The 23918-nt window shown below is 41.7% G+C and overlaps 1 protein-coding gene across 1 annotated transcript in view; it reads left to right on the top strand.

Moving 5' to 3' along the window:
• The window catches only part of USP34 (ubiquitin specific peptidase 34), a 106063-nt gene that overhangs the window by 71219 nt on the left and 10926 nt on the right, over nt 1-23918 (top strand). Inside the window, exons 48-70 of the mRNA XM_075267582.1 lie at nt 596-690; nt 1739-1911; nt 3622-3775; nt 4389-4467; nt 5933-5986; nt 8080-8175; nt 8413-8477; nt 8559-8634; nt 9315-9362; nt 11483-11548; nt 11632-11712; nt 12776-12861; nt 13459-13627; nt 15369-15443; nt 15541-15692; nt 16052-16100; nt 16270-16374; nt 17057-17101; nt 18156-18260; nt 18360-18507; nt 19833-20467; nt 22129-22286; nt 22800-22878. Of these exons, the coding sequence (XP_075123683.1) occupies nt 596-690; nt 1739-1911; nt 3622-3775; nt 4389-4467; nt 5933-5986; nt 8080-8175; nt 8413-8477; nt 8559-8634; nt 9315-9362; nt 11483-11548; nt 11632-11712; nt 12776-12861; nt 13459-13627; nt 15369-15443; nt 15541-15692; nt 16052-16100; nt 16270-16374; nt 17057-17101; nt 18156-18260; nt 18360-18507; nt 19833-20467; nt 22129-22286; nt 22800-22878 (2793 nt within the window). The remainder of the gene's footprint in view (nt 1-595; nt 691-1738; nt 1912-3621; nt 3776-4388; nt 4468-5932; nt 5987-8079; nt 8176-8412; nt 8478-8558; nt 8635-9314; nt 9363-11482; nt 11549-11631; nt 11713-12775; nt 12862-13458; nt 13628-15368; nt 15444-15540; nt 15693-16051; nt 16101-16269; nt 16375-17056; nt 17102-18155; nt 18261-18359; nt 18508-19832; nt 20468-22128; nt 22287-22799; nt 22879-23918) is intronic.

The following is a 23918-nucleotide window of genomic DNA, read 5'->3' on the forward strand; positions in this document are numbered from 1 at the left end:
GACGCTAAATCGGTCCCCAAAGAAAGCCTCCCGATAGAACTCTCTGAGGCGGATCCAGCGTCAAAATCCTTGCCAAAAAACTGTGTGAAGCGACCCTTAATGGAGTTGTCACAGACGACCTATTGATGGCCTGTGCCTCAAGTGACTGGGATCTGGGCTGTACTTCCATCTTGTACAGCCACTACATGTATGGAGGCGCTTGCTTCTCACTTTGATCACACTTCAATAGTCATCTGATTTAAAAGGTGTTGTAGTGGAATGTATGACAAGTCCTAAATGTTGCCGCACACCTGTTTCTCCTGAAAAGTAGGATAGGCGCAGCCTCACGTTATCCAGCAAATTTACTTTTGCCTAAACTACAGCTCAAATCTACACTTACCTGCTGCTAGATTAAGACCAGCGTAGAAAATACCAGTCTTGATAAATTTCTTCCAAAGTTTTCTTTTATGAGTGCCAAACAGAGATCTAGAAAATGGAGGTATTGGAGCGGACTAAATACTCTTAGTATAACTTGTCATAACAGCAGACGCTGCTGCCTTTTATCTGTTAATACATCTATCCTTTATCACCCATATCATATCTGTCTTTTTTCCAGGAGTCACTGGATGAAGTCACCATCAAGGACACATTGGAAGGTGACAACATGTACACCTGCTCCCATTGTGGAAAGAAGGTGCGAGCAGAAAAAAGGTAAATTCTTACATGGTGCTGTATTATCAGTCTGCTTTTGTATGTACCCACCGGATACCAGAACAGATTGGATAATGAACAAAGTGATCTGCTCATATACGTTTACTTCTAGTCTTTATTTGTGTACTAAGCTTTGTCTTATTTGAGGGTTGTGTGTTGCTTTATTTTCTTTTTTTTTCCTTCTTTTTTAACTAAGCCTCTGTTCATAACAGTGTCATGGTAGATGTTAGTGACAAAAAATATATAGCCCTGCTTACTGCCTTCCTCCTCTCTCCTCCAGCAAAACTATAGTTTCCGTTTTATCCTACCCCCTCTTCTTTCTACCACAACACCCTGTAAAGACTTAAAGGGGCTCTATAATTGGGAAAAGTCATTTTTAACTAAGAGTATCCTTGCATAGACTTTAGAAAGGCTATTCAACACCTACCTTTTGTATGTAAATTGCCTCAGTGGTTTCTGAATGAGCCTGTTTTTATTCATATTCTAATTAGCTTCCAGCCAGCACAGGAAGTTCCCAGCAGCACTCCTCTCTGCTATTATCTCCTGTGTGTGCAAACAGGAAGCAGGAAGTCATCAGCAGCAGCCCCTGCAGTACACATACATAGGAAAGAATAGGCAGAGGGTGCACGAAGAGACTTCTGGGGTGCACCGAGAGTCTAATTAGCATATGAATAAAAACAGGCTCATTCAAAAACCACTGAGGCAATTTACATACAAAAGGTAGGTGTGGAATAGCCTTTCAAAAGGCTATGCAATGATGTGCTTAGTTAAAAATTACTTTTCCCAATGATAGAGCCCCTTTAAAATAGACTCTCTATACTCACCATTGGGCTGGGGATCCAGCAGAGAGTATGTTTGGTTCCCCAATGTTCTTATCATCCAATCAGTGGCCAAGCAGTGACACTTGCGTCATACTTAGCATCGTTGCTCAGACACTGTTTAGCTGACACACTCGTGCACATTTTTAAGCTTTTGCAAAGATTTTTAAAAAAATAAATAAATATTTTCGTCAGATGTGAGCTAATTTGTTATGTGCTTTCTATTTCAGAGCTTGTTTTAAGAAGTTACCACGGATATTAAGTTTTAATACAATGCGGTACACATTTAACATGGTCACTATGATGAAAGAGAAGGTCAATACTCACTTCTCTTTCCCTCTGCGGCTTGACATGACGCCCTACACAGAGGATTTTTTAATGGGAAAGAATGATCGAATAGAAGGTAATTTACTAAAATGAGTTATTTTAATTCAATAAATTGGAGCTGGCTCTCATTTTTCAACTTCATGGTGTTTGTGGCCATGTTTCTCTGCTTCGATTTGGTTTGTGTTCTGTCCTAAGATGAAACATCTAAAAGCAGAATGTTCTACTTATGACCTACAATCATAAAGCAATTTTGCATTGATTTTAAAAGTGTATATAACAAACTTTGTACTACGTCTTGTTAAAGGGAAATGCAGCATATTTTATATACATGGAACATATTAGTCTTACAGGTATTTTATAGACTGGAAACATTGCAGACTTGTAAACGCTTTTGCAACGTGTTCAATTGCATGGACATCACACAGCTGCACTAGAGCAAATCTAGGATCTAGTTCTCTGTGACCTCAGGCTCCCCTATTAAAGGGATCCTATCTTTTAAACACAATTTTTTTTCTCCCTAACATGTCGGAATAGCCTTAAGAAAGGCTATTCGTCTTCTACCTTTCCTTTTCTTATTTGCGCTGCCGTTCGCCTGCAATCCCGTTTTTTTCTCTGTATGCAAATGAGCTCTCGCAGCTCTCTTATAGCCCTAGGTCAAGCCGACTGGGCATGCCCACCGACCACGAGAAAATGGCTGCTTACAATACTATGGGAGCGGCCATTTTTCTTGTGGGCATGCACAGTCGGCTTGCCCGAGGCCTAGAAGTAAGAGGACGCCACTGGAAGAAGACGCAGTGAAGACCTCATCGCAGAAGAAGATGGAGGCGGTGCTGGAGAGCTCTCTGGCAGCATTGGGGACGCCCCCAGTGCTGTTTGAGTGCTGGAGCCCGCCCTCAGTGCTGCAAGAGAGCTAATTTGCATATCGAGAAAAACCGGGATTGTAGGCGAACTGCAGCGTGGAGAAGGAAAGGAAGGAGACAAATAGCCTTTCTTAAGGCTATTCCATCATGTTAGGGAGAAAACATTGTGTTTAACAGATAGGATCCCTTTAAGAAAGTAATTTTGCATATTAAAAATTGTAAGAATGAACTCATTCAGACTTCTGTGTTCCCTGGTAACACAAAACTGTGACCTGATTGTTTTGTTATATATCTCATTGTTAAAATTATTACAGTTTAAAAAAATAAAACAAAACTGCGTCCCGTACATAAAAGCTACCCCTTTCTCCACTTTAAAAAAAATTGCCCGGACTTGAACTAGTTAATGTCAGCAGGAATATAAGCATTGATTGTCAGCAAGTCTTGCAAAACTTCTTTAGGCTAAGTTCACACGGCGGATTTTGGTACGGAATTTGATGTGGATTCCGCTGTAAATTCCAGATTAAAATACCACCTCCCATTGAATTCAATGGAAATTCAAAGAAGCAACATGTCCCATCTTCCGTGGCGCGTCACTCCCTCCGGACTAGGCCCATTCATTTGGGTCTACTCCAGAGCAGAATTCCCCCATTGGCATCGGCATTCAGCCGCAGATAGCCGTTTTTTGGTCCAGAATCTAAGGCGGCCTCCGCGCCAAATTCCGGACCAAAAAACTCCCGTGTGAACTTAGAACTTATACAGTAGTTAGGTGATATGGTGGAAAGGCTCCTTTAACATATCCTAGCCATGTTCTCTTTGTTCTACTCAGTGCAGCAACTTCATTTTTTAGACGTATATGTTATTAGTATAAAACAGTTTACAACTTCATTGCTATATAATCTTCTATTTATCAATGGATAATGTTTTAGGTTTAAAAGAAGATGGAGAAGAACTGAAGGAGACTGAGAGCTATGAGTACGATTTAATTGGTGTCACTGTTCACACTGGTACGGCGGATGGGGGTCATTACTACAGCTTCATTAGAGACATTGTCAACCCACACGCTTACAAAAATAATAAGTGGTAAGTTCTCCTCAAGCACGTACACTTAGAAGCTAGCAAGGAAACGGTCTCACTTTCTGTGTCGCTGTTGAAGAATTCTGTAAGGACACGTTCACATGCTGTAGGTTCAGATGAGTTTTACAGCATCTGAATTCAGAAAAATCCACTGTTGGGGATTTTTTTTTCCACTGTGGAGCAACAGAATTTTGGACATTGATGTGCAAATGGAATAAGTTAATAGTAAAGGCTCTTGTCATGCGGATCCCGGCATAACATCTACATTGGGATGGGTCGCTCTACTAAGAGTTCAGTTATTCGTCATTTAATGGTTCAGCATATAAACATCATATAACGTTACTGTTCCTAGATCTGTTCATGAATATTTGCACATACATATACACACTATATGTTTGAGTAAAGTGTGTACATAGAGATGTGTTTTCACAATGCTCATGTATACCGTACTTACTATATATGTGTATATGGGAGGGGAATCTCTTCACACTTTTGTGTTGCTATGCCCTTCCCTCTCCTCCCCGAGGAACAAATATTGGGACAAAATGGTTTCTGAATGGACTTTATTTTTTTTTTTAAGTAGTTGTACAAGATGTCTAACTTTTCTTTCCTTTCTTAGGTATCTTTTTAATGATGCTGAAGTGAAGCCCTTTGATTCGGCACAGCTTGCTTCAGAATGTTTTGGTGGAGAAATGACAGTAAGTTTGAAAGTTCTACAACCGCTCGGGCTATGTTCACAGCATCCACCTAAAATTGCTCGATAAAAGTCCTGCACGGATGACTTTTTTTTTTTTTTTTTTTTTTTTTTTTTGCTTTTTGATCCGCTGCTTTCAGTTAAAAACACTTGCCCCCCCCCCATCACAAATGCCTCCATCACAATTAATGACGTCCGTTGGGCTTTGCATGTGTCCTCCAGAACAATGGACACCTTAACACAGGTCAATTCCCATTGATATGCATATTATTTACTTACATAACAGCAATAATAACTATTTTAACGATGACTGAACATCTTTTTAGAAATACTTTCAAGAAAGTTTTAAAGACCAATGTATAGGGTAAAAGATAGTATAATAATATTCAGGATTGATAACAAGGGTAGGCTGAGCTGTGACATCCCTCTTTCATTGGGGGAAAAAAGCTCCATGGGTAAATATCTGTGCTGGTGTAAGGAAGATGGATCTCATGAACACACAAATGCCAGCAAGAAGAATAAGCTAAAAAAAGGCAGGACTATCATCCTATACATATTTGAAGCAATTCTCATTGTAACTTAAATTGTAGTAAAAGTGTACCTCCAATTAAAAAACGCATTTCATGACTGAATAGTACAGGTGGTTAAAAGAAACTTAAGTAATATGTAACTAAAGAAATATGTTTCCGTGTCCACTTATTGGCTTACTTTCATGCTTTTAATGGTTTTCCAGGCAAAAAATGTTTGGTTTTTTAAATGTCAGTGCTATTAATGGGTTAATAATTGCATGAGTGATTTCTGGGTGTCTCTGGGAGCTCCTGGTATCTCCTGCATTTGTTTATTAGGTTCAGCTTCCTGCTATGTAACTTCCACACTAACGTCTCTCACCTCACTCCTCCTCACTCCTTGCCCCTCCTTCCTCCTCCTTGATCACTCTCCTATACACCCCCTCCCTGTCTCTCTAGCTATCCTGCCCTTCCCTACCTACACAGCCCAACCCCTGACCCATATTATATACTTATCCTCCACGCTTCTTGCTGTGAGACAGCTCCTCCTCATGTACTGATTCTGTCTGTGTGCCCTCTTCTCCATCACTGCTCTGTTCTCTGCGCATGCGTGTATATACAGTAGAGGTGGATTATCCGAGAAGAGCGCGCACTGGCAGAATCAGTAAAGGAGCGGGAGTCGTGTCTAGCATCCATACCAGCCTTTAGCTTCGCACACAGAAATTGGAGAATATGTCATTGCAGATCTGACGGAATGGTAGCGTGTTTTCTTGAAAAGATACAACAGAGTCAGCAAAGCTCTCACTCAGTGTATCAGAGTTGAGCCTTTGGAGTTGTCTTTTCCAGCAGCTCTTCCTCTCATTTGTAATTTTTTTCTTTCTAAATGTGGTAGCAAATGGCCGCTGTATTTTTAGCAAAACTCACATAATGTTCTAACGTTTTTGTTTTTTCCTTCTCTGCTAGACTAAGACCTATGATTCCGTAACTGATAAATTTATGGACTTCTCTTTTGAAAAGGTATGAAAAGAATATGTATTGTACTATTAAAGTGAATTATGCTAAAATTGTGTTAAAGGAAGACTACTGTAGAAACAGTGTGTTACACAGAGTTCAGGGACTGTTCATAGTAATACATAAAAAGGGGGGTTCAGAGAAAACCTAAGAGAGGTTATGCTTCTCCCCTTCAGGCCCAGCACTGGGCAGCTTCAAGACTATAGAACTGTACCATCAGGGCGCTCAGTGATGACCCTAAGTTTTGAGGTCATGATATCAGTAGCCTAAATTAATGACTCCAATATCTCTGCAACTGGTGCAGATACCAGCAAAACCGAAAACCTGCTGTTAGCTATGCAGTGGTGGTTAGCACGACCTTAGATGGCATGAGCGGTCTCCCTATCCTTCTCACAAACTGTGAGCTTGCTGACTTTTCATTTCTCCTAATACCCAAGCTGCAACATTTTAAAGGGGCTCTATCAGCAAAATTATGCTGATAGAGCCCCACATATGCGTGAATAGCCTTCAAAAAGGCTATTTGGGCACTGCTAAAGTTATATTAAACTCCCCCCCCCCCCCCCCTCCTTTTAAAATAAAACCCTAAAAAAGAATGTTAATCTTATCTATCGAGCACAGTGGGCGGGCATTCAGGGTCTGACATAATGGCGCGAGTGCATGCGCAGTAGCATGCTACTGCTATTGCGCATGCTCTCGCGCCATTTTTTTTTTTATCAATGGCAGTTTGCGAGCGCCAGAGGAAGACGGGACCCGAGGACATCGCTGGAAGAGGAGACGTGGCTGAAGATGATGTCGGACCCTGAATGCCCGCCCAACGTGCTGATAGATAATATTAACATATTCTTTTTTTTTTTTAGGGTTTTATTTTAAAACAGGGGGTGGGGTAGTTTAATATAACTTTAGCAGTGCCTGAGTAGCCTTTTTAAAGGCTATTCACGCATATGTGGGGCTCTAGCAGCATGATTTTTCTGATAGAGCCCCTTTAATACCACTTGGGCTAATGGAGCAGATGTATCTTTTACACCAAGTGGACTAGTGGGTCCCAATCTGTGGGTTGTGAGTCTTTGGGGGTCGTGTGAAGATTGTTAGGGGGTCACGAGTCATCAGTGGTAACTATGCTGTGCACAGCCTCCAGCAGACAGTGGGCCCAGGGAAGGTAAGTGAAGATAACACCATTAGGGTGCATTCACACTGAGTAAACGCTAGCTTATTTTGTAGAGTAAAATTACACTTGTAAATTTTGCTATCCCATTGACTTCAATGATATTTTTTTACAAGTGTAAAAATACGCCTGTAAAAAATACGCCTGTAAAAATACGCCTGTAAAAATACGCCTGTAAAATGTCATTGAAGTCAATGGGATAGCAAAATTTACAAGTGTAATTTTACTTTACAAAATAAGCTAGCGTTTACTCAGTGTGAATTCACCCTTATACTGCCTTCTACTGGGTATCTGGCAAAGTTTTAGCGATCTCTTCAGTCCTCCGAATAACGTCACGTACCGTGTCTTAACCCTGGGCCAATGAACCAAGGTGTTAATCCGCCCCGTGTGTCTGATGATAACCAATCACAGGCTTTGGTGGTGACCTACAGGGCACGTGACGTTACAATACAAGAGGCCTGAAGATGTGAAGTGACCACTCGACGCTGGAAAGGTGAGTATAAGTGTGTTTTTTTTTTTTTTTTTTTGTTTTTTTGTTTTTTTGTTTTTTCATTTTTACTTGCCTTCTCTGGGCCTTCACTTATACTCTGGAGTCTGAATGAATTTGGGTGTGAACCTCACGAATGTTCCATAGAAATGAATCTCATGGAGTTATCTCTACTAATGAAGCAGAACAAGGCTTATGCCCACTGTGAGTAGCACTGTAGAGAGAATGTGGCTACTGTGGAGGTCTCTCTATAATTTTTATTTTTTAAATATTTCTTTTTGGTATGTAATTTGACCAGTTGTGGAGGGGGCCAAGCAATGTCATGTACTAGGTGGGGACTCCCCAGTAAAAGCAAAAATTGAGACGTCCTGCTTTAGAAACGGCTGCATCTCCAGGGGTAGCAGGAGATAATGTGCTTCATCTTTTATTATATTTTTCACAACTTTCTAGACTCACAGTGCATATATGCTGTTCTATAAACGTGTAGAACCAGAGGAGGAAACCAGCAAGGAAGTCAAGTTTGATGTCTCTTCAGAACTTCTCGAGGTAAATAAGTTAAATGTAGAAGTCCTCAATACAGATCACAAACAGATATCAAATATTGCTGAAATACAGATTGACCCGGTGTTGGTGCTGGTGTTTTCTTTAGCGCACCAACCAGTTTTAATCATAGCCATTAAAAACCTGAGAATAACTTGCAGAGAGAGAGGGTCATATCTTCAGTTATTGGGTATATTATGCAGCTCCAGCAAAATTTAAAGCTCATGAAAATGTATTTTGCAGTGGATTTGGCACGACAACATGCAGTTTCTTCAAGACAAGAACATTTTTGAGCACACGTACTTTGGGTAGGCCTCCTGAATTATGCATGGCTTTCTGTTAACTGCTATGTACAAGCAACTCAACAGTTTTCATTTTGTGTTCCTTAGGTTTATGTGGCAGCTGTGCAGCAGTATCCCGAGCACGCTACCAGACCCCAAAGCAGTATCACTAATGACTGCCAAGGTAATGCTTCTTGTCATTTTTGGGAGTTAGACACAGGTTAGGGCAAACCATTCGACTGTTTCTGTAATCCTGGATTCCTCTGTCCACCTTACCCCTCATTCACATCTGCGTTTGATCTGTTCGGGGAGTCCGAATGGGGACCCACCAAACGCATTTGCAAGTGGTGTACATTAAAAGCACACAGACCTCATAGACTATAATAGGGTCCATGTGCTTGCCGCGAGATCTCCACACGTGTCATGCAGAGAGGTAAGTAAATTGTGAAGTACTTTCCTCTCCACATGTTCGCTGCGGACATCACGCGGCAAGCACATGGACCCCATTATAGTCTATGGGGTCCTTGTGCTATTACTGCTCAGCACTTGCACATGCGCTTGGTGTTCTGTTCGGGGGGACCTCATGCAGACTCCCCCGAACGGAATACCAATGCAGATGTGAACAAGGGGTTAGACAGGTTACGCAGTTTTCCTATTCTTTAGGTTACAGTCACACCTGCAGTTTTTGATGCAGTTCTGTTTATTTTTTGAGTTTTTAAGGTGGATTCAAAAGGAATAGGACTACGGAAGCATATTGGGACCTGCATGCGTGTTTGCAGCTTTAGGGACTGGTTTGGGTGGCTGTAAAGGTGGGGGTCTTCACAGATTTATATTGACCTTAATTGTCTTTTCTTTCTCTTCCAGCTTAGCACATCATTTGTTTTGGAGACCTTCATTCATTCTAAAGAGAAGGTATTTTATACAGTTTTATGTCTGTTGTTCCTAGCCACATGTGAAATGCTCTATAACATTGTTTTGGTGCTCAGTCTGCAAAGTTACTTTAGTTTTCTATAATGCTTGCCTTGCAGTATAATGGGCCATCCTAGTAATTCTCAATGTAGAAAAGTGTTGTAAAGTACCAGGCGTACCAAATATCAAAAATCATAGATGATAAAACACCTCAGATTTTAGATGTATAGCTTTATTTTTTGCATTTCATTGACATTCTGCATAATACACATGGGTGTTTCTATATGCTATGAGTGTTTTATCCAGTCTGAGTTATAGTTAATAAAGCTAGTTGATGCCGCCATAGCTTTCCCTTCCTCCCTAGTAACCCCCCGCACACTTGTATGAGTCTAACAATCTTTGTTGCTCTGTTGGTGCTGTCAGTCAACAAAGAAGAATCAGGATTGGAGAATACTGGGGAGGAAGGTAAGAATCAGAGAGAAGGGGTATTACCAAATAGCAGCCATGACCACACTCAGTTCAGGCCTATAATTGATGTTTACAAGCACTTCTCTCCTTGGGCCAGTTCTTCATTTTCTTCCTCTATTTTTAGTATTTTTCGTCTGCTGCTACTTTGCACACCAATTTGATTATTGTTCTAAAGTGTAAGAAAGGAGACTCCCTAAAATACTATAAGAATCTTCATATCACTTTATGTTCTTGCAAGGTGTGAACATGATGTTATTCTTGTTGGAGCAGTGAATGTTTTTGTGATATGCTTACTTAGGCTTTTAATGCATTATGTAGGAGTCGGTACAGAGGACTTACATCACAGGACAGGGTGTTCTAAGGGTAAGTTCACATGGCGGGAACCTTTTCCTCCGTGTGACCTTTCTGTGCAGCTACTCCTGTTTAGGCCCGGATGAATGCGCCTAATCGGGAGGGAATCTCAAGCCACGGCTGATTCAGCCACAGAATACATGGGAAGATAGGGCTTATTGCTGCTTTTTCCCGCTAGCTGAGAAAAATCACTAGCGGGGAAAACCTGCTAGAGACTCCCATTGAAATGAATGGGAGTAAGTTTTGCCGGCGGGTTCCGCGTCAAAATCCGCCTGCGAAAAAACTGTGTGTGAACATACCCCAGTAGGATCTGTAGACCCCCAACCACCGGCAGATCGGAGGGAGATCCCGGGAGCATTGAGACCCATTTATTGTATAGACAGGCCCAGCATCTTGTCCATATGTGTGGCTGTATAATGTACCCTAGAAACTCATTCCTTATCATAATCTATTCTTGCGTCAAGCTATCAATGGTTTTTAAACTTCTAAAAACTTTACGTTTTTGAATGGATAGTGAAAATACTTCATAGTGATGAATTAAAGGCATTTTTCAACTAAATTCACTTCTCCTCTATCCACCGGACACTATTTCCAGAGGGTCTCACCTTGGAATCCCCTGCCACCATGAGAACGGGGAATCCCTTGTGATGAAAACCCTGGAGCAACTCCTCGGCCGCTGCTCCATTCACTTCAGTGAGACTGATGCAAATCATTAGCTTTATGGAAGTGACTGGAGTGATAGCCAGGCCATCCATACCAACCATCACTGTATTTAGATGAAGAACCCTGGAACCCCTTACTTGTGATTACGGGGGGGGGGGGGGAGGGATTCAGTGGTTTGAAGACCCTTATCCCCCGTTTTGTCTGTATTGGGAAAACCCCTGTAAATTGTGTGACTATAGGCAGTTTTTCTACATAGCTTCCACCTCCGGAAAACTATGTGTACATACTGGTCATTGTATTATATTTCTGAGCAGTGGGATCTATGAAGGACTCAATATTGTTCTTATTGCCTGTGTTACCCAAAATTTAAAGGGTAATTACAACTTCGACCAATGAGTGCCACCATAAGTTTAAAAGCTTCATTTTGTGATGATAGTAAGTGATCTTAGTAACCAGATCATAAGCTTGTTTAGCCCTATGGAAACCAGTAAGTTGGGTCGGTCGCAAAATCTCAAAAAGAGTTCTGAAGCTTTTGGAAGGGTTGTATATCCGATAAGAGAATGCTGAGCACTGTGATGTATAAAGAGAGATGTGTGCCTATATATATCATGCAATGTATTGTTTTAATCTCCTCTGTTTAGCCCACAATGCTTCAGTGGATTGAGCTACTGACAAAGCAGTTTAACAACAGCCAGGCGGCCTGTGAGGTAAGATACATAGAGACCAGCTAGCGGATCACAATGTCAAGTTTTCATTGGAACTGACTTCCTGATCTTGGCTTTTCCATCAGTGGTTCCTGGATCGTATGGCCGATGATGACTGGTGGCCCATGCAGATACTGATCAAATGCCCAAATCAGATTGTGCGGCAGGTGGGTGCGAGAAATTGTCCTCTAAAAGTCTAAAATTATTAGCATTCTTGGTGTAGACGCCATGTAACATCTGAAAAACTGTCAAATATTCTGTCCTTCATTAAAAGCAAATGCCAGTGAAATACTTTGGGCTCTTTGTGCCCTATTTTTGGGTATTCAAGAGTATTCCCCACAGAATAGTCAGCACAGGTTATAACCAGACGTGAGCGAACCCTTATAGGTCACAGTTCGGCCATATGTTAATTTTGCTTCATGAAAGACTAAAGTAGAAACCTTGAAATTTTACACCTGCACATTTATTGTTTAGTTGGTACAATGATGTTCGAAAGTTCTGGGATTTTTATATTTGTTATTAAAGTGCTATTCTGGTTGTTTCCAGTTAACTTCTATTCACAGGACAGGTGGGGGGGGGGGAGGTGTAACTTATTGATTTTTGGCTATCTAGCAGACTATGAAAATGCGGGTTCTTTGTACCCCCAGATGAATATAGCATCTGCCCATGCATTTGTGGCCAATTCGTTGACTTCTATCAGACATAACAAAATCTACATGGAATGATGCAGGAGCAAAATAGACATCTAGTGATGGACACGATCTCTGCAGGGGAGACCGAATCTTGTGTCACTGACTACTGAACAGTAGAGCGTTCAGGTGACACAACTATGGAGAAGGAGCCTCTCGGATTGTCCGCTTATGGGCTCTTAGGGTACTTAGGAGAATATAGACAGGAGAATTACACTGCCCACAACTGGTAGATATAGTACAGTCTACAGCTGTGCATGGGATGTGGTGCTGATGTATCATAGGACTGATGGCAGTGCAAAAAGAGAGAGAAACATTAAAACCAATATGGAGTCTGTTCAGGAGTGAGGACAAGCTGGATTGTAGGGATATGAGGGATATATATGAAATAAGCCTGCAGAGTGACAGTCAGGTGAGGGGTGCTTGGATGGGAAAAAGGATTTTTGTGCAAGTTGTTCTTCAACCATTATAAATTTCTATTTAGAAAACGGTTCATAACTTCTATTCTTATCACCCGTTTCTTTTGTCATTTTTGCACTAGATGTTCCAGCGTCTCTGTATTCACGTCATTCAGAGGCTGCGATCGGCACATGCTCATTTGTACCTGCAGCCTGGCATAGAAGATGGGTAAGTGTATTGGTTGGTAAAATCTTATCAATCCTATTTTTTAGATGAAGTGTTAAAGGGGTTATCTAGGGCAATGGCATTGACTGCTGTGAACTGGTCACCAAGCAAAGCGCCAAACCTTGTGTAGTGGTCGTGTTTGGTATTGCAGGTCATCTCCATCCATCTATAGTATGGCAATGGGACCAACAGACAAGATGTTGGCCTTAGAAGAGCAAGGGGTTCTCAATATTCTCCAACCTCTTTCACTGCATTTATATGCATAGTGCCACTGTGCAAAATCTCTACCCTTTCACATATATACACTGAGTTTTCTATTGTGAGAAAGCAAGGCTGTGAAGTTTTCATCTAAAACTTTGCTCACTTTAGCAAGGCCTTTTATAAATGTAAAAAGTTTTGTAGAAATGTTTGTAATGAATTCATTGCTACTTATTAAATGTTATATTTCCATAGAATTCCAAATTCTGCACCTTGCACGGTGACCTGTTACACAAACTTTTATGACTCCTTTCTGGATAATATGTTCGTGAAGAGGGGATAGTATGCAATGTATGTTTTAATAGATTTTTTATTTTTTTTTCCTTGATCATCTTGATCTAGCTCGGATGACATGGATGGGCCTGTAGAGGATATTGGCAGTCGCTCTTGTGTAACCCGGTTTGTGAAGACTTTGCTGTCAATAATGGAGCATGGAGTGAAACCTCATAGCAAGCACTTGACCGAGTACTTTGCTTTTCTGTATGAGTTTGTCAAAATGGGAGAGGAAGAGGTAATTTCTTATGGTTTCTATGTATAGCTGTGTGCATGCCTGTGTATATAGCGGTATCTGTGTAAGTTTATATAACTATACACTCCTCAGCATTGAAATTACAACAGCAAAGAAAGAAAAGTCTTGGAATTATGCAACGGCCGTCCAGAGGTTAACCAAAGGTGCTTCATAGGAAACAAATTCAGAGATGTTACAGGTGATGGTAGAAAGTTTAAGCCACACAGGCTGCTCATTGTAGCACAAGCATCACGTGGCCTAACATTATCCTGTTGTAAAGCTGCTCCTGGGACAGTGGAGCCAGTACTACAGACTAGACGAGCCCAGCTACTATACTGTATGCCGCCTCACACCATAATTCTGGTATTCGATACAATGCTACTTTCCCCTGTGAAGGCCTATTCGTGGAGTAAGGGGGCGTTCACACTACCGTCCATGTCCGCTGCTAATGTCCGTTCAAAATCTTGTGCGGACATTAGCATCGGACACTAGCTGTGTCCGTGACATTTTGCATTGATTTAAATGGAGATCGGGTGCGTTCTTTTACTGTCCGTGGGTGTCCTTAACTGTCCATTCACAAAGATGTCCGACTTTTCAACCGGACAGCAAAACCCGACATGTAGGTTTTTGCTGTCCACTTGAAAAGTCGGACATCTTTGGGAACGGACAGTTAAGGACACCCACGGACAGTAAAAAAACACACCCGATCTCCATTTAAATCAATGCAAAATGTCACGGACACAGCTAGTGTCCGATGCTAATGTCCGCACAAGATTTTGAACGGAGCTGTCGGACACGGACGGTAGTGTGAATGCTCCCTTACCCACATGGTCTCCAGACCATCCTTTAGTTATTGCATCCAAGTCGATAGACCTCCATTCCAGCCTCTGTTACCGTCTTGCTGTGCACCATGATGACCTTTTAAGAGTGGTGGCTTGAGGGCAATAAAACACCTGCACATGGATGTCCGCTTTATAGCACTGTGTCATGCAAACACCTTGTGATTTGTGCGACCACTGTTGCCCCAGACTTGGAATGTGAAGTCCAGTTTCACTTGTGAAGAATAGATCACTACAGTCTATCCTTTGGAGCAGAAGTTCGCTTCCATGCATCTTTTGCTGCCATTCCAGTTCATTGCTCTGCGAAGGCAAGCAATCTGCCAAGGTCTCTCAGGTCATGGATTCTGTTCCTCTCGTTGTGCTGACGAACAGGAGGTCTCACACTGTTGTCTCACAATACTCAATATGATTTTTGAAGCTTCGTGTGGCTAAAAACTTTGCTTTCAGTCTGACTTTTGTGCCCCTCCCACATGTCACAGATTGGAGTGAAGTGTCTGATAATTTGCAGATATTGGTACACTTGCTACTGCAGCGATTTGCATAACCTTACAGGTTTTTTTCCTGATGTTGCACTTTCAGTTTTGACAAGTGTATGTTTATGGAAGGTTGTCTCTGGGGACTGGCAGGGCATATACCCCTTGAGGGGGACCATACCAGCAGCAACAGTTGGGTATATAATAATGAGGGTACTATTCTGCTGCAAACTCACTTTTATATGGCTGTTATATGGCCATGTAAAAATTCTAGGGATAGGAGTGTCTGTATTATCTGTATTATTTTCTGCTCATAGAACTGTAAGCAAAATATTTTCCCCAAAGTCAGAGAATACTTATTTTTCTACATTGGTCATGATCCATCCTTGTATTTCTTGTGATAATGGTTAAATATTGATTTTTCTCTTTCAGAGCCAATTTTTATTGTCACTACAAGCCATATCAACCATGGTGCATTTTTACATGGGAACCAAAGGGCCAGAAAATGTAAGTGTGTAACATGCACAGCTTAGGGTGAATGCTAGTGGTGGAATATGGTTTATGATGTGTGCTGAATACTTTTAAGGACTAGATTTATTTTCAGCCGCAGGTTGAAGTATTGTCTGAGGAGGAAGAGGGAGAAGAAGAGGAGGAAGAAGACATTCTTTCACTCGCTGAAGAAAAGTACAGGCCGGCAGCCTTGGAAAAGATGATCGCTCTGATAGCTTTCCTGGTGGAGCAGTCTCGTTCAGAAAGGTTGGTTGAAAGCAAACACTTGTTTATTGCAGAATTCTGGGCATGTAACAGTATCTAGGTCCGAAACATGCCTGATAAGATTTTATAGAGCTATCGGAGGAATGGGTGCAATTGGCTGTGTCTTTGCATTCCCCGTTCATTCATATTGCTAAACCGCCACAGATATCTGAAGCTTATGCTCAAAATTCTGCCACAGATTCCATGTCTGATCTGTCCAACAAGAGTCCGCTAAGTAAACACATCCTTGTTATTTCTGCCTTAGGAAAAGTTTACATAAGAATGTGGGCAAACTGGAAAGTCTTGCAAATGAACAAAAATACAATGGCTTAAGCTGCAAAATTTTTTTTCTTTCTTTGCAGGCACCTTACTTTATCCCAGAATGACATGGCAGCATTAACTGGCGGAAAGGTAACACAACCGTTGTCTCCATGTGACCTCGTGTAGATTTGCTGCAGCCTCTTGTTTACTACGGTGTAGATGGACATTCATGTTCTTCTTTGTATATCACTTACTAATATATTTTAATGTGTGGTCCCAAAACAGTTTGTATGCTAATGTCACATCTGTTTGTTTTCAGGGCTTCCCATTTCTGTTCCAGCATATACGAGATGGAATTAACATCAGACAAACCTGTAATCTCATTTTCAGCCTTTGTCGATACAACAACCGTCTCGCAGAGCATGTAAGTAGTAACCGTATTACATTTAGTGCTATAGGGGATGGTAAAGGTGAGGGATATTTCTGAGACTTCAACTATTTATGGCCTAACCGAGCTTATATACTATCAAGGTTTCTCACATCCAGTGAGTAAAATGCAGACGTAAGCTCTGGGGCCCATTCATCGTTCACACAGGCACAGCAATTGGACTCGCAAATCTGCAGTGGGCATAGCCAATGTAGACAGAGTCCTGGTGGACAAGCAGTAAATTTCATGGTGTAATGGGAGCTAAGTTGTGTCACCCAACTTGTCTTCTAAACAACTAATAGTTTATTCCAGTGGCTGATCACTGGTAATGTTGGCTGTTTGCCCATTACTGATCTGATAGCCTAATTGGCAAGGGGGAGGATACAGAAGGAATATCTGGGATGTTGAATTTCAACACTCAATACTTTTATCCTCTTAGGAGGTCTCAGTCCATTATTCAGAGTTAAGCTAAAAGTTTGTGTCTATTAGAGGAACAACTATACACTGAGTAAACCTCTATTGAAGTTGTATGGGCACCTTAAGCATTTATTTGCTGTAAATTAAATGTGAAAGGATTTATTTGTATGTTAATGTCTGTAAAATATAGATAAATAATTGCAGAGTGCGCATCCTCAGTTCATAAAATTCATATCAATTTTTGTTTTTGTGTATTTTAAAGATTGCATCAATGCTGTTCACGTCTATAGCAAAGCTGACCCCAGAGGTAAGTGGTTTTAAAGTACCTCAGTAGACATAGGCATTCTTTTTACCATGAAATATTATGATTGCAAGAAATGTACTATAAATGCGGATCAAATAATATACACAATAGATGTATAATATAACATTATACTGTTTTGGTGAAAGGGGGGGGGGAACCCTTATATTGTACCAGAACAAACAGCACTTAACTGAACACTGTTACCTCTGTTTACAAGCAAACAAGTATTTAGCAGGTCCACTGTCTGAGGCCTCATCAGGTCTCTAGCAAAAAGCAGGAGAAAAGTGCTCAGAGAACAAGCAGGATCCGAAGAACTCGACCCCTCTCCCCAACAGAAAGCAATGAGTTCGACCACTCATCCTGATACGCTAGATAAGAACAGACCAGGCCAGGGACCTAGGCAGCCATGTATAAACAATGGGCAGAAATAATATCACATTAATTTAGAAATGCGGTTTCATTTACGTGCTATGCATGCAGAAAAACTCTTAAATGAATTTAGATGAAACCCTTGAAATGGGAATACCTCTATATTCACTGCCAGGGCAGTTTTATTTATTCTTTTGCCAAACAGAAATAAAACATGAATTAGAAAATAAAAATGATATAACTCTTCCCCCCAATACCCAGAGTAAGCTCTGTGTACATTGTAAAAGTGCCTCAATGCGCGTTAGACATGGGTGCTTTTATAACACTTTATAAAACATATTTTTGTTCATTGACTTCAAATTATTCTTTGTCTGAATATACTACCTACTTTAGTATCCTTTCCCCTTTGTATCAAGATGTCAGGATCTTTCCATATGTCCTTGACAGTCACAGGGTTTAAAGAAATCTACACCTGCACATCTCCAATTTATGATCATTACACTCTATCCTATTGTTTTTTTTGTTTTTGAGTTTTTTTTGGGAAAGTTTTTTCCTTCTACTTCCTTGCATGTTTGAATTGTAACTTACCTTTCAGCTTACCCAGAGCATTAGAAATATAGGGACAATGGAATCTCATACATTCAAAATTCTGACCAAAGTATTAATGTTGAACTTTTGTATTTCTTAGGCTGCCAATCCTTTCTTCAAGCTGCTTACAATGATTATGGAGTTTGCTGGAGGACCACCAGGAATGCCTCCTTTCGCCTCCTACATTTTGCAAAGAATATGGGAGGTAAACAAATGTCATAACAATGTAAAGGTTGGCAGGCTGTGGACTTTTATTGTCGAAATTCTCACCTTTTTATTCCTGTTATTACATTTTCCCATATAGGTTATTGAGTACAACCCATCTCAGTGCTTGGATTGGCTGGCAGTGCAAACACCAAGGAACAAACTGGCGCACAGCTGGGTGTTACAGAACATGGAAAACTGGGTTGAACGTTTCTTGCTGGCGCACAACTATCCAAGAGTGAGAACATGTAAGTGCTTGTTAAATGGTAATCTTTTATTATAAAGCAGTTATTTATAATTCTCTATAGGCTTCAGAGCTGAAATCCCACTTGCTTAGATGACTGCACAGTATGGATTTCCATACTGGGAAGTGTAGTATTTACAGTGGACACTATATAGTAATGTGATGTAGGAAAGCGAACTACATCATAATAATGATACTGCATAATAGATGTTCAGCTGTTAAAGAGGACCTTTCACCATTTTTCCCAAAGGCAGTTCTATATACTGCCAGAAAGCTGACCGTGCGCTGAGTTCAGCGCGCTGTCGGCTTTCCCGATCTGTGCCCAGTGTGAAGAGCTTACGGTCCGGTACCGTAGCTCTTCTATGGTCAGAAGGGCGTTTCTGACAGTTAGCCAGGAACGTCCTTCTGCCTCGCGGCGCCTATCGTGCTGTGCTTTGGAGCGGGGAGGAACGCCCCCTCCCTCTCCTGATAATACTCATCTATGGACGAGCTGTGTGAGCAGAGGGAGGGGGCGTTCCTCCCTGCTCCACAGCACAGCGCGATAGGCGCCGCGAGGCAGAACAACGTTCCTGGCTAACTGTCAGAAACGCCCTTCTGACCATAGAAGAGCTACGGTACCGGACCGTAACCTCTTCACACCGGGCACAGATCGGGAAAGCCGACAGTGCGCTGAACTCAGCGCACTGTTGGCTTTCCAGCAGTATATAGAACTGCCTTTGGGAAAAATGGTGAAAGGTCCTCTTTAAGGGGCTTGTTCAGGTATTTCACAAATCCCGGAGAATGTTAGGAAGATGGAGGAAAAAAAAAAAATCACTCTCCTCTACCCGGTGCTCCAGTGTCCTCTTATGTGAGGCTGGCGCTGGAAGTCCTGTGCTGAACACCATGAATAACCAACAAAAATCCTGCACTGCTCAGGACAAGGCCAGTTGCTTCCACACGAAGGGAAATGGTGACATGACTTACATATGTTACGTCTAGTGCAGGACTTCCAGCAGCAGCTACACACCGCGTTCCAGAAGGGATGGCAGCGGCAGACACCACAGCACCAGGGACAATTGACTGTTTTGGATTTTTTGGGGTGTTTTGTTTTTTTGGTTTTGTCCTGCTACGTTTTGTTCTATCCCAGCAACCCCTTATAAGATATGTCTTTCTCAAACCACAATATTTGCATTAGCAGCCAGCAACCTGTGAGTGCAGCTCTATGTTATACCATTCAGCCACTCAGGGCCAATGTAAATAAAGAATTATTTTATTTTTCTACCACTTTTCAGTTATTTTTATTTGTGTCGGTAAAATCCTCATCTTGACCCGATTTGTCTTTACTTGCAGCTGCAGCCTACCTGCTGGTGTCCTTGATCCCAAGTAACTCCTTTCGTCAGATGTTCAGATCTACGCGCTCTCTTCACATTCCTACTCGAGACCTGCCCCTTAGTCCAGACACAACCGTTGTGCTTCACCAAGTCTACAATGTCCTCCTTGGCCTCCTTTCAAGAGCAAAGCTCTATGTTGATGCTGCTGTGCATGGTACCACCAAACTGGTGCCATATTTTAGTTTTATGACTTATTGCTTGATTTCCAAAACTGAAAAGCTCATGTTCTCTACATATTTTATGGATTTATGGAACCTCTTCCAGCCCAAGCTGTCTGAACCAGCCATAGCCACGAACCACAATAAACAAGCACTTCTTTCTTTTTGGTATAACGTATGTGTTGACTGTCCAGAGAACGTGCGCCTTATAGTTCAGAACCCTGTGGTCACCAAGAACATTGCCTTTAACTATATATTGGCTGACCATGATGACCAAGATGTGGTGCTTTTCAATCGTGGCATGCTACCTGCCTATTACGGTATTCTTCGCATGTGCTGTGAGCAGTCTCCTGCCTTCACTCGTCAACTTGCCTCACACCAGAACATTCAGTGGGCCTTCAAAAACCTCACACCGCACGCCAGCCAGTACCCTGCGGTAAGCCAGAAATATAAACCCTCAATTTTTTTTCCATTTACTTGAAATATAAGGTTTTTTTTATTTTTTATTTAAGCTCCTATTTTGGGTCTGTCTACAGGAATGATGCCTTCATTGTCACTGAACAGTAAAAATTTACACTATTTGGTATCCAAAAGCATGCTCTGCCCTATTTACTAATTTCAAAGAGGTGGTCTCACACTCCAACCCACTGATTCACAAGTATATGTGCACTTAAAGGAAGTGAGAGAAGACCACCTCCTGATATGTCTTGTAGCGTCCTATCATTCCCAACACCTAATGTTAACCCCACCTAATGTTAACCCCATACGTATTAGATTGTCGGCTGAACCCTCCAGACTGCTATGGTTAAGCTGATAAACATCTAATGTGTATGGACAGCTTTATTGTGCAGCATGAGCCCGACATAACCATTCTTGGGGGGCGTTCACGCATGCGCCGCTGTCGCCCACTGTGATTCTGAGAAATGCCAGGAAAAACAGCTTGGGGACAGCTTGCCCGTGGTCAGTATAAAATCCCATTCATTTGAATGGGGTTTTTAAAGCAAACCACCGATGTCCATATGCAGCCTGTCAGCAGGGAAACTGCTTTTTTTTTTTTTGCATGGACACAAAGTTGGAAATGCAGGGCTTTGTGTCTGTGCAAAAAAAAAACAAAAACATTTGACGGCGGAGAGACTGCATACGGACACCAGCAGTTTGCTTGCTTTAAAAACCCATTGAAATGAATGGGTTTTTAAACTGACCATTGGGAAGCGTTTTTTTCCTGCCATTTCTGTGGAGTCATGGTGGGCGGACAGCGGCACTAGTGTGAACACCTCCTTACAGAAATCCTGTATAGACAGTGGTGTTAATCTCCTGCTGATTTGCTATATCATTGACTGGAGACTCACTAAGGGTGGGTTCACATCTGCGTCCGCTTTAGCCAATTCGGCGTGTTTCCGTCTTCTGCCCCGAGAAATTGGGCAGGGGACGGAAACCCAGCAAAGGGACCACCATGTGCGTCTTCTGTCCGTGGCGAAACAGTTTTGTTTTGTTTTTTTTTTGTTTTTTTAAGCTAGACACAAAGTTGGACATGCAGGACTTTGTGTCCCTTTAAAAAAAAACAAAAAAAACAGAAAAACCATTTTGGCGCGGACAGGCAGAAGGTGCACATGGGCAGACACTTTGCAAACTCATTCCAGTGAATGGGTTTGAAAACTGACTGCTGGGTTTCCGTCCCCTGTCCATTTTCTTGGGGCAGAAGACAGAAAGCCACCGGATTGGCTAAACCAGACGCAGATGTGAACCCGCCCTTAGAGCCAGGGTTTACCAATCCTTTTGTCCTACCGCAGATTGGATACAGTAGGGAGGCTTCTGTTGTGTTCCCTCCTGTCACATGACTGTGGTGGGTAGAGGGGGGCATGGCTGAAATCCTGGGCACTCAGAGGATATTTCTTTATGAATTTGTCAGCTTTAACAGCAACTTAAGATCAAATTGGGCCTAGGGAAAGGAAGGGATAAGAAGGCGAGAATTTTTTGTGTGTATATTCTGTGTAATAGTCATGAAAGTTTGTTTTATGAAATACAAATCACATTCTGGTCTGTGCAGCTGAATTCTGAAGAAGCTTTTGAGCCTATTTTGCCTTTTTTCCTTTCCAGGCTGTGGAAGAATTGTTTAACCTCATGCAGCTATTCGTAGCTCAGAGACCTGACATGAGAGAAGAGGAGCTTGAGGATATCAAGCAGTTTAAGAAAACTACAATAAGCTGCTATTTACGTTGCTTAGATGGTCGTTCCTGTTGGACTACATTAATAAGGTAGCTGTTAACGCTTGAAAAGAGCAGAGCTGCACAAATTGTCTTTTCTCTCCAGTCACTTTCTATCTTTTTTTTTCTCCACTGGATTAAAAAAAAAAAAGGTTCTCTCTTCACTGATCACCCACCACCCCAAATCCAACACTTGTTAAGCCGTCCCCCTGGTATTTTTGCTTGTTCAGTCTTGACAAACGGGAAATGCCCACAAAGCCCAAAGCTTCTCAATTCTGTGGCATGGCATGTTAAATAGGGGACGTGACTTGTAAAAAAAGGAGTGTTCTTAAATAATTATTTGTTAATCGTAATTGAAGTAAAATATTCAATTCATTTTGATTTTGGTCACTATTACTCAGCCCTAAGGTTTCCCCTTTAAGGCTTTAGTAGCCTACTATTACTTATCTATGTAGAGGCGTCGTCTTTGTCACCGATCGGCTGTAATGTAGTTATCACATGCTTATTCATACATTTGTTTCAGCATATGACTTGGTAACTTAGTTTTCTGCTGTGTCTCTACAGTGCCTTCAGAATATTATTGGAGTCTGATGAAGACAGACTCCTTGTTGTATTTAACAGAGGCTTGATCTTGATGACAGAGGTAAGTCCTATGATGTGCCACTATCGCATATATTTAATGTTTCATAGTGGTGGTTAAGCAGATCTTTCATGTATAGATTTCTCCTTCTTTACCGTTTCTCTTGGCTGGATGGCCCAGATTTACTATTGTAATATAATGTCCAGTATTGGCCAGTGGGATTTATCTGGTGCATATTCAGACCTCCTGTCTGAGTTTATACTGACTATTAGTAAATCTGGATCAATATGTTCAGATATGTGTCTCACAAGGTGAACAGCTTTTGACAAAAATATTGTTTTTAGATATGGTGTCACAAAGTGATATGTTATAGGAGCGTGGACCCACAATGGCTGTGTTGGGAATTGCATCCTTTCAAGGGTTTTGTTTAGCATGTCACAATTGTATTAGCCTTACTTCAAAATAAAGTGGTGTTTTAAGGGGGTTGTCCAGGAACTGGGCAAATTATGAACGGCCCGGGGTAGATGTAGCCTAAAAAGCTAGACCAAATTATGAACGGCCCGGGGTAGATGTAGCCTAAAAAGCTAGACCTTGGTCACTGGAAGCCCTGGTCCCCACATGAGAACAAAAAAAAAACTTGCCTGTCTCCAGAGCTCTGTTGCTTGCTGCAGCTCATTTGTTCTCATGTCGTACATCAGTATGCCCTGCACCCCATTTGTCCCCCTATCCCCCCATGCGTTGTCAGGTTAGGTTGTTGTTTTGTTTTTGGTTTTTTTTTGTTTTTTTTTCAAGCTTGTGTCCCATTAAGGTCATAAGAGACCTTTGGGGACATCTGATGGGGTTTTTTTGGGTTTTTTTTGTAATATTGAAGACTGATTTCCCCTGTAACTGGGGCTGATATATTTAGCCCCAGTTGCAGGAGGAATCCAGTCTCCTGCACAGCATCTTAAGACTTTGAGCTGATCTTGTAAGATGCTGAGCCCGGCAGATCACGTGACCACCAGGTCAGAGGGCGGCCACATCATGGCAGTACCCATAGCTGTGTATACAGTGCTCATTGAGCGCTGTATACACAGCGATCGAGAAGGCGGGGAAGGTAATAA

This window comes from Leptodactylus fuscus, chromosome 3 (genome assembly GCF_031893055.1).
Source record: "Leptodactylus fuscus isolate aLepFus1 chromosome 3, aLepFus1.hap2, whole genome shotgun sequence".
Lineage (NCBI taxonomy): Eukaryota > Metazoa > Chordata > Amphibia > Anura > Leptodactylidae > Leptodactylus > Leptodactylus fuscus.